Source organism: Typha latifolia, chromosome 15 (assembly GCF_019914945.1).
Source record: "Typha latifolia isolate L0001 chromosome 15, TyphaL0001v2, whole genome shotgun sequence".
NCBI classification, from domain to species: Eukaryota; Viridiplantae; Streptophyta; class Magnoliopsida; order Poales; family Typhaceae; genus Typha; species Typha latifolia.
The window spans coordinates 1,519,592-1,529,402 of record NC_133100.1 but is presented as its reverse complement, the minus strand read 5'-3'; the positions used below and the strand labels follow the sequence as shown (position 1 = coordinate 1,529,402).

The window sequence follows — 9,811 nt, the reverse complement described above, 5'->3', positions numbered from 1 at the left end:
GGCAAACGAAAAGAGCACAAATAAATTGAACAGCAAGCGTCCCTTCTTTGAGGAAGGTGGGATTCGCTGCTGGGTTGCTGTGTGCCGCATTGCCCAAACAGCGGACAGCCGCAGCAACCTCACACGGTCTCGTTCCCTCCTTTCTCCACTCCCCCCAATTCTACCTTTGCTTCGAATTCTGCTCCAGATCCGATCTCACCTCCTCCTATTTCCATCTCGGTTCCTTCCCACACGAAATATTGAGAACTATTCGATATTTGTTTGTCAAATTTCTCCAATTCCATTTGGTACCGATCTGAATCTAGGGTTTGGGAGTTCCTGCAATGGGGCAATTGTCTCCAAACCCTAGATCCAGCCTTCCTCACATCTCTTCCCTCCTCCTCGTTCTCCTAATCCTTGTCATCTATTCCATCGCAGTCGTTTCAGCTCTGGTAAATCTCTCTCTCTCTCTCTCTCTCTCTCTCTCTCTCTCTCTCTCTCTCTCTCTCTATATATATATATATATATAATCTTTACTTTACTTTACTATGTACTATGTACTATGTTCGATTCGCTTTGAATATGCGTCGCTCTAGGAGGAGATTTTGGAAAGTGAATCAGTGGAATCTGTCAAATCTTTGGGTCGCCGCTCTAAGGTGATCAGTTTTGTTGTTTTTCTCGAAATTTTAGCTTAATTGCATTTTAGCGTGGGAAAATATGGCTTGATTTGTTTGATGTGTAGGTGTTTCTACACTCGCTCCGCAAAGATACAGGGCTCGAGGATCATGGGGTGGCTCTAGATGAAGTTGGCCCTGGGATTTTTGATGCCTTCTTTGCTAGCTTCTCCATGATCTTAGTTAGTGAGGTCGGTATTGTGAAATTATTGTTAAATGTTAAATTTTGATGAGATTAAATAATTGTGCTTCTTATTGCTGTTCTTAATTGTTCGTCAGATTGGAGATGAAACGTTTATAATTGCTGCTCTTATGGCAATGCGACATCCAAAGTCAATCGTTTTGTCTGGTGCGCTCAGTGCTCTCATTGTGATGACTGTAAGCTCATGGAAACCCCTTCTATTTTATGATCTTTTTTGTGTCATGATGTCCTTGAATTGAATGGTTCCTTCACTTTCTGAAACATATTTCCCTTCGCGAACATATATGGTTTTGGTAGAAAGTCTTCTTTTGAAGTCTTTCTGCCATAAGATGGTTGTTCATCTGATTAGTATGCTAATTGTTAAAATGATTGTTCATCTGAATAATATGCTCTTGCTTATAATGGTTGTTCATCTGATAAGTATGCTAGTGCTTAAGATGATTGTTCATCAGAATAATATGCTATTGCTTATAATGGTTGTTCATGTGAACAGTATGCTACTCTTTTATCCTATTCATTTAGTAAGAATTCAACTATGCTTGTGTTTGTTGTTTTTGCTTTCTGGATGGACTTGATAGGTTATGCATATCTTCTTAAGGTACTATCGACTGGACTTGGTAGGATAGTGCCCAACTTGATATCAAGGAAACACACAAACAGTGCTGCAACAGGTACTGATTTTTCCTGCTTGATTTGTCATGTTACTATTTCTCCTCCATTATATCGTGATATTGCTTGATTTTTCTTTTCAGATAATCTGCTAATATCTTCATTGATTATCCTTGTCTGTTTTCTTAGTCTAATTATGTATTTTTCATGCAGTCATGATATTTTTTTCAGGCAATAAAATATGAAATTAAAGAAAAATCTACAAGTGTTGGTCATAACAACAACATAATGAGTTCTGATTCTGTCATTCCAGTTGTCAGTTCCTTGTTCTTGCTAGTGATGTGGACCAAAGGCTGGCAGCAGCTATAATAGGTCGACATGGCTAGAGCAAGGAAGAAAGCCGTGTAAAGGAAAGAGAGACTAGGGTTAAGATGGACGAGGAGGGAGGAACCTGAGACGAGGAAGATATGGAGAAGATTAATCTCAGTTTATCATTTCATGCATTCCCAAGGAACAAGTCACACGACCTTATTTATGGAGAAACAATATAAGGAGTCCTAAGATAACGAAAATAAACTAAGAGTTAATCTTATCTACCTAGCTTCTGACTTTCCCTCGGTTTAGATCGTGGTTTTGCCCCAGATAGAATTCGAATATTTAGAAAGTCCAAATAAAAAAAATGTAGATCACGACATCACTGATCAAATTACTCTGATTTCGTATTTCTCGAACGTCGTATGAATAGGTGTTGATTATTCTCTTAGAACTGTGCATACTGTAAGTTTCTATAATTTAGGGATTCAGGCTAACTCAGATTTAGACTTAGACTGTATCAATTCATCATGCTTCAGTCCATCTTGTCCTTTTGGTGTCCATGGTGGTTTACAATTTTTCGAGGCTTCTAAAACTTCTCCTCTATCACCCATGCCATGTGGAAGGTGCCCGTAATAGAACAAGGTCAAGGCACCTTCACCTCGACGTCTAGTAGGCATGCACTGAGGTGTGCTGGTGCACACAAGCTAGGCAATTCTGGCAATGGAATATTTGTCTTCTGGGGTTGTGTCCAAAGGTGGCATAGAGTTGCTCATCAACGTGGCTGCAACAACTATGATTCTCGATATGTCAATAGATTCAAATGTGCCTTTATTCTTCATCTCATGTAGAAGGCAATTACTCTAAATGATGGTCGACCTTAACTCGGTAATTGCCGTGTACATCATTATCTCCAAGGTCTGATGGCATGTCAAAGAACGTTGGTTCTAATACTATTGATACAGAACAAGGGTTGGTGATGACAATAATAAGTCGTCGTGGCTAGACTAAGGAAGAAAGCCATACAAGAGGTAGGGTTGACTAGGGCTGAGAGGGGTGCTGAGGGAGGAGTTTGAGGCGAGGGAGATAGGGAGAAGACTAATCTAACTCAATTCATCATTTTATGTATTCCCAAAATACAAGTTATGAGGCCCTATTTATGAAGAAATAAAGTAAAGAGTTGTAAGGTAACTATAACAAACTAAGAATTCATCATATTCATCTAGCTTATGAGTCTCCCTTGATTAGATCGTGGTTTATTCTTAGATAAAGCCAGAATTTGTAGAAAATCTGCACATGAAAACGCATAATGACATCGCCTATTTAATCGCTCTAGTTTCATATTTTTCAGACGTCTTATTGAATATTTGCTGATTATTCTCCCAGAACTGCGCAGACTATAAATTTCTACAATTTAGGGACTCATGCTAACATGAATTCGGACTCAATTCAGTCTTGGATCATATTAGCTAGCTTAGGCCGCTTCAGCTAAGAGTTAATGCTTTGAAGACTAGAAGCTCTGCTTTGGCAATAATTGTTTTTGAAACTCTTCCTGGGTCATGCCTAATAGATGCACTATTGCTTATTGGTTAATATAATGGCAAGATCAAAATGAATACTGGTTACCGTAAAGATAAAAACTCAAAGCTAGGCATAGTTGTAAGAATCTTGAGAAAATAAAATGAAGATATCTGAATTGCCTTTTTACTTTTTTGGAGACGGCATTACTTGTGTGACTGTTAAGGCTTGCTGTATTCTCCATCTCCTTCTATAGTGTAAAGATGTACACCTTTTGATTTCCCTAGACATTACATTTGAAGCATCATAAATGACAGCACCCTCATGCAATATTAATTTGGAAAGTGAAAATATCAAAATCTTCAATTTGCGGTGTCACAACTCACAACAATTCGAGATAGAAAAATTCAGAGATACCTTCTATAGAAACTGTTGAACTCCTTTTAATATGTGTTTAATGATCACTGCTTCTTGAAAATTGTCTAATTTATTGGCTATTTGGCTTTCAACATTATCATACCCTTTCCTTGGCATTTCTAAACACATCTACTTGCCACCAAAGAAAAAAAATTACATAGAAATCCCACAGATGCATGGCTGACAATTATACAAGTATTTAGTCTCAATATACGACATCATGTTGTAAAGATTTATGTTTTGTGGATAAGATTCCAAGAAGTCATGTGCACAAAAAGTTGGTAAGCAGATTGAAGCACAATGAAAGTTTAATAGAAATCATGCATTTCCTGTAGTGGAACCAAAATGAGTGTAAATTGGATAGTACATAGTAAAGAATGACCTTGAAAGATAAAATTCTTGAAGGACTACATGTTTAGACGTTAAAGCAAGAAAGGGGCCTAGTCAAATAAATAAATGGCCTAGTGTTTAGAGAAGAAGAGAGGAATGGGGTTCCTACACTGTATAAAGTGAGCCCTCAGCTTCTGTGTGCAAAAAAACTTTATTTTGAATCTTTGATCAATTTCAGTCTTATGAAAAACACTCATGGTATGAGGTCAGCCAAGTCATTGCATATTGCATATGTAGTACCTAGGTGCTTGCTTATCTTATCTTGCAATTTTGAAATATAGTGTTTGTATGCATGCTAGGAGTACAGGCTCGGTTGTCATTGTTTTTGTATGAGTTTATTAAATGGTTTCTTTGAATGATTAGATTAATAAATAGGTAAAGTAAGCTTTATGATATATTGGGTCCTTTTCATCAAAACCCTATCCATGAAGGGGACATTTGGTAAGCATATTATCTCTCAAGTAAATTAACAAGTGATAGCTAAATATAAGTTGACGATTATAACCTGGAAATTTGATAAATACCGATAGGTGTAACAAGAATAGATATTATAATTATCATATGCATATGCAGGAACATATGCATATGAACAAATGCTATTCATATGAGGGAAAATATGCATTATGCTATCTACACATGTAGGCACATGCATATTCTGTCCTCATGCGGCCAGACCACATATAAATATATGCCGCCTAAATGACTGCTTCTTAGAGAAATGATCAACTCTCTCTCTCTCTCTCTCTCAAGGCTATGAAGGCTATCAAGGCTGTTAAATAGATGATAATTAGATTAGGTTAGAATAACGCTCTTAGGTTGCCTTTTCATTATCTAGTAAGTAATCTTCTAATCCTATTACTCACCCAAATTTCAGCATAGGAAGATATCTGGTTAGGTTAGAGTTATCTGATTAGGACTTAACCTCAGTTAAATTAGGACTATTACATAATGCTCGAAGGCTTTTAGAAGTTTGAACTATCAGCTGAAAGAATGTACTATCATGTTTATTTCCACATTTTTCTTTGCTGTATTATTTTGATGTAATGGAGATGGTTCCTCATAAGCATTTAGATCTTGCTGATGTATCTTTCATTTTTCTTCCTTTCTGTTTAGTGCTCTATGCGTTTTTTGGGTTGCGGTTATTATACATTGCATGGAAATCTGATTCCAAGGCATCTCAGAAGAAGGAAATAGAAGAGGTATGTTTCTTTTAATGAGCTAAATGTTTAACTTTTTTGTCTTTTCTTGTTTACAAGCAGTATGGTATGGTGATTCTCCGGTTTGACTTAAGTTGGAGGTGTAAAAGAGGGGGAGAACTATCATCTGAACCATGATTTTAAGTGATGATAGAAGATTCAAGATACCCCTCGTAGAAATCCATGTGCTGAGCTGGCCTCTGGGAGACGATTCTTCTAGCTGACTCCGACCAGCATGAATATGAAATATAATTTATTATATAGAACTTGCACGATCATAAGCAGTTTCAGTTGGTGTTAAAGATTTGTGATAGCTATAACTATACCAAAACTAAGAAATGGTTTCAGTTACCAGGAAGTAGTAAAATCCTCACTCGTCTAGCATAACTGGTTTTACAGCATGCTTCCATTCCATTGACGACGATATCTAATTTGATGCAAAAACTAAGAAGTGGTTTCATTCTGTTTTTCTGGCTTCTTTCCTCTTTAGTAGTCAATTTAGTACTGAAGATATGCCTGTGAGTATAACAATATACAGTCCGCAGATAACTGATATAGAAGAATAAGATATAAAAGGAAATGACACCATTTGTAATATGCAAATAGAATAACAAATAGTAGGACAAAAAAGATAAAATGAAAAACATTTTGTTGCTGTCTCTATTGAGTATATTGAGAGCATTCAACTCCTGCACCTATGTACTTGCCCCCTACAATTAGAGCACAAAAAAGAGAGAATAATTTATGTAAGCTCCATTGAGTTTGAGAAAGAGTATATATCCGTCCTACTGAACTCTACTTTATTGTTCACTTAGTTCCAAGTCTATTTGGATTCTTTCCATGTCCAAAGAACTTTCAAAGGGTTGCTCAGCCAAACTGCCAGGTTGTTGTATTATTTTTACAAATTCCCTTAGTCTTAGGTGGGGCACAACCAATTCCCAGAGGGTTGAACTCACTTGATGTGATCTCTCATTTTCTTTTCGGAGCCTTGCGAACTTTTGGTTGTGCCATGTTGGTAACCTATATTTGTGAAAGAAACAAAATGTGGATTACCGAATAAAGTGTTTTTTTAAGAAATCTTGAGTCTTGCAATTTATTTATTAACATATCAATTGATGCAACGTTTTCAGGTAGAAGAGAAACTTGAGGCAGGGCAAGGAAAAACTACATTTCGCCGCTTCTTTTCAAGATTTTGTACACCAATATTTTTAGAGGTTTGCATTAATCTAGCCTTACTCACTTAAAAATAATCTTTTTCTTGGAGTTAGATGATTTTGTAACGGAAGCCCCAGAATCTCAAAGCCTTTTCTGTCTATGCAATTAAATTTATACAAATTCTTCTTTTGTTTAGCATCTATGCAATGGATAGATGCCTCTCGAATATCCCCTTGTCCTAAAAAGTAATATTTATGATATTCCTACTACTTGTCAAGATGTTTTGGGTTAATCAAGCTTCTAATTTTGTGCAGTCATTTATATTGACCTTTCTGGCTGAATGGGGGGATCGTAGCCAAATAGCAACAATTGCGGTAAGCTACTATTTTTCAGAAATGATTTATATAGAGATGTCCATTCCTTGCTATTTGTAGCATACTTTCAGAGATAATGACATCTTATGCCATGTGGCTCCTGCCAATGCTAGTATGAAGATGGCAAGATATAAACTAAGCTATGTAGAAGCAATGATATAGGTGGCCTTATCATTATAGTGTGATAAATTGTAGGCTGTGTGTTGAATGCAACAACAGGTGGGCAGACCTTACCAACCCTACTGAAGTGACAGCATCTACATAAATTACCTTTAAGCAAAATTTGAATCTTTAAGAACATCTTGACATTTTTATATATGACTATTGACTAAGACTCGAGTTTAATATAACATAATTGAAGTTTAAGCTGGTAACACTAGTTTACTACTTTACTCTCCTGTTTCTTCTCTCTGTTGGTTCAAAAATCAGTCAAGGCATATTTAGTTTATCCAAGGTTTTAAACCAGTTTGTCTATTTGTTCTGATGTTGGTTCCGGATTCAAGTAAGACTGCAGTTCATCCATGTTAAAGATGTTGATTATATGATCTATTCTTTGTTCAACTTCTCAATTTTCAAAGAAATACTAGCATAGATACAAAAGTAAAGTTGATAGATTTGCTTGTACATTAGTAGATAACGCAATAATATCTGAAGAACATCCGCTGTGAACCATTTTCATTGTTGGGTAGCATGAGAGTGCAGCATAACACCTAGTTCTTACCATTTTTAACAAACATTATAACATTCATCTTCTTTAACAAACATTAAAGCTGTTAAGTTTGCGTTATATGACACACAGAAAGTTTTCCAGCTGTTCCGCAAGTCTTAACAGAATCACGACCCTTTTTGTACATAGGGCTATTGTATACTAGAATTTGCTACTGGCAATAAATGTGCCTGCTTCTCACCTACGAAGCCAGGCACCTCAGTTATATTGATTTTTACGTAGATAATGGTGAAAACCAATCTGAAATTTTTTTCCGTACATATATTTAGCCTGCAACATCCTGTTTTAGTAGAGGAACGAAATCACATTCTCAAAATGTAACTTAGCAATTATCTGAATTGTGAAGTTGATTCTAGATTAATTTAAGTTCACTGATATATCATGCATCTTATCGTAGCTGTTATCCATAAAGATTCAAAATAAACTGAGAAGCATGCTAAGCTTTCCTTCTAAGGATGCAATAGTTCTCATATTCCCCAACCGTCCAACCTAGCATACAGAAGCACAGAGTGGTAGCTTTCTTTCTTTCTTCCTTCTTTTCTTTCTTGCTTGACAATATACCTTCACCTGAAAAAGAAAAGTCTTAAGTATTCTTCCTAGTGGGACAAATGCTGGTACTGTGCAGTTTTGGGCACTTTGTCAGTGGCATATTTACGCATTTGACTTCATCACACTTACCATTTTACTAAATAAGATTTCGACTTCCTGATCGTATTAGCATTCTCATGACATCAATGTAATTGTCGCATAGGAAGTTAAAATTCTGGACTTCTGGTTATCTTGCACAGTATTTCTTCTTGACTGTAGTGGGTCACCCTCAATTTGTTTGCATCATGCAGCTGGCGACCCACAAGAATGCCATTGGAGTTGCAGTTGGAGCAACAATAGGCCACACAATATGCACATCAGTTGCAGTAGTGGGAGGTAGCATGTTGGCATCCAAAATTTCACAACGCACGGTTGCGACTGTCGGGGGCTTTCTATTCTTGATGTTTTCTTTGTCATCATACTTCTATCCTCCTTTGTAATCTGGACTTGAAAGCAATTTTATTCTTCCGGGAGAATGTCCATGCTCCCATTTTGCCTCTCTCCTTTTTTTTCTTCTTGTGGTACTAATTATATGGAGTAAGATGCAGCTTATTAACTCAATTCGTTTACTTATAGCAAATGTGCCATTCCTTCAAGGCTTTTAAAGTGTGTAATATTTTACTTAACAATGAAATGTTCTTTACTTTTTATTGTAACCTCATCTTCAATTTTGGTAGTGCTGGTGGCACATCTCCATGTTTGTATTTTTAACTCATGCACTTGACTTATGCACAAGAGGAAACAAGTCTTTTGATAATTTTATTGAAGATTGTTTTCCTTCTTTTTTTAAAAAAAATTATTTTTCTCTTTTATTTCTAGTTCTTTTTAGTGAGGTCTGAAGTGGAGTCACCTCTACTATTAAATCATCAATTACAGGTGCTTTAAATTTGTTCCTTTTGGTATCAGACAAGGAGATGGAATGCTATATTGATTCCTTTTAGAGGGAAATTTTATGATATTCTAGAAATAATTTGTAGCATTACTGTATTTTAAGTTATGCTCCTGTCTTGTGTATTTATTTTCCAATTGTATTGTGCCGAACGATCACTGCAAGTTGCAATTTTTATTCATTTATTTCTTTTTTAGAGAAAAGAGGGCAAGCACCTAATCAAGAAGGGCGGCGTGGGAGGGGGATTTACAAGGAGCGAAGGACTGGAAGTCTGGAACTCAGCGAAGGAGATCCTTCTACACGGGTAGAAATACTCCTATTTTCTCCAAATATGAATTCCAAAGTTGGCATTGCACTCCTCCTAAAGTTTTCGCCGGTTAATGATGAGAAGCAGAGTTTTTGACGAAAGTACTGTTACAGTGTTGACACAGTAAAAAATATTTCCCAAAAGTAGTACGATGTTCAAACTAATTTTCAAATTAGTGCAACAGTGAAATGCTGTCACAACGGTAATTCTGAGTAAATTAATAAGTTTTTTAAAAGACTTAAAAAAATAGATTATTGTAAGTTTGTGCTGGGTTATCAATTTTGGTCATAAAAATATTTCATTGTGAAGATATAAAAAAGATTTATAAGATAGAATTACGTTGTGATTCCCTTTTAACCAAAATATTCATCGTTCATATCGACAAGACTTAGCCAGATGATGATGTCTGCTGGTTGGTAGTGAGAAGACTCTTAGTACCTACAAAAAAAAGGGCGATGGTGAAAAAAACTATCA

General features: G+C 36.2%; 1 protein-coding gene across 1 annotated transcript; it reads left to right on the top strand.

Moving 5' to 3' along the window:
- On the top strand, window positions 1-8,797 carry LOC140802105 (GDT1-like protein 3). Its single transcript, XM_073157537.1, has 9 exons — window positions 1-431; window positions 576-635; window positions 722-844; window positions 933-1,031; window positions 1,454-1,526; window positions 5,215-5,300; window positions 6,428-6,511; window positions 6,767-6,826; window positions 8,393-8,797. The coding sequence occupies exons 1-9, from the start codon at window positions 324-326 to the stop codon at window positions 8,579-8,581; spliced, it is 882 nt and encodes a 293-aa protein (XP_073013638.1). The 5' UTR covers window positions 1-323; the 3' UTR covers window positions 8,582-8,797.
- The last annotated feature ends 1,014 nt before the right edge of the window (window positions 8,798-9,811 follow it).

Excerpts from the sequence above, each read along its gene's own strand:
- LOC140802105 (XM_073157537.1), top strand. The coding sequence starts at position 324 with ATGGGGCAATTGTCTCCAAACCCTAGATCCAGCCTTCCTCACATCTCT. Across the intron at positions 636-721 it reads CTTTGGGTCGCCGCTCTAAG|GTGTTTCTACACTCGCTCCG; the intron begins GTGATCAGTTTT and ends TTTGATGTGTAG. Across the intron at positions 845-932 it reads CCATGATCTTAGTTAGTGAG|ATTGGAGATGAAACGTTTAT; the intron begins GTCGGTATTGTG and ends ATTGTTCGTCAG.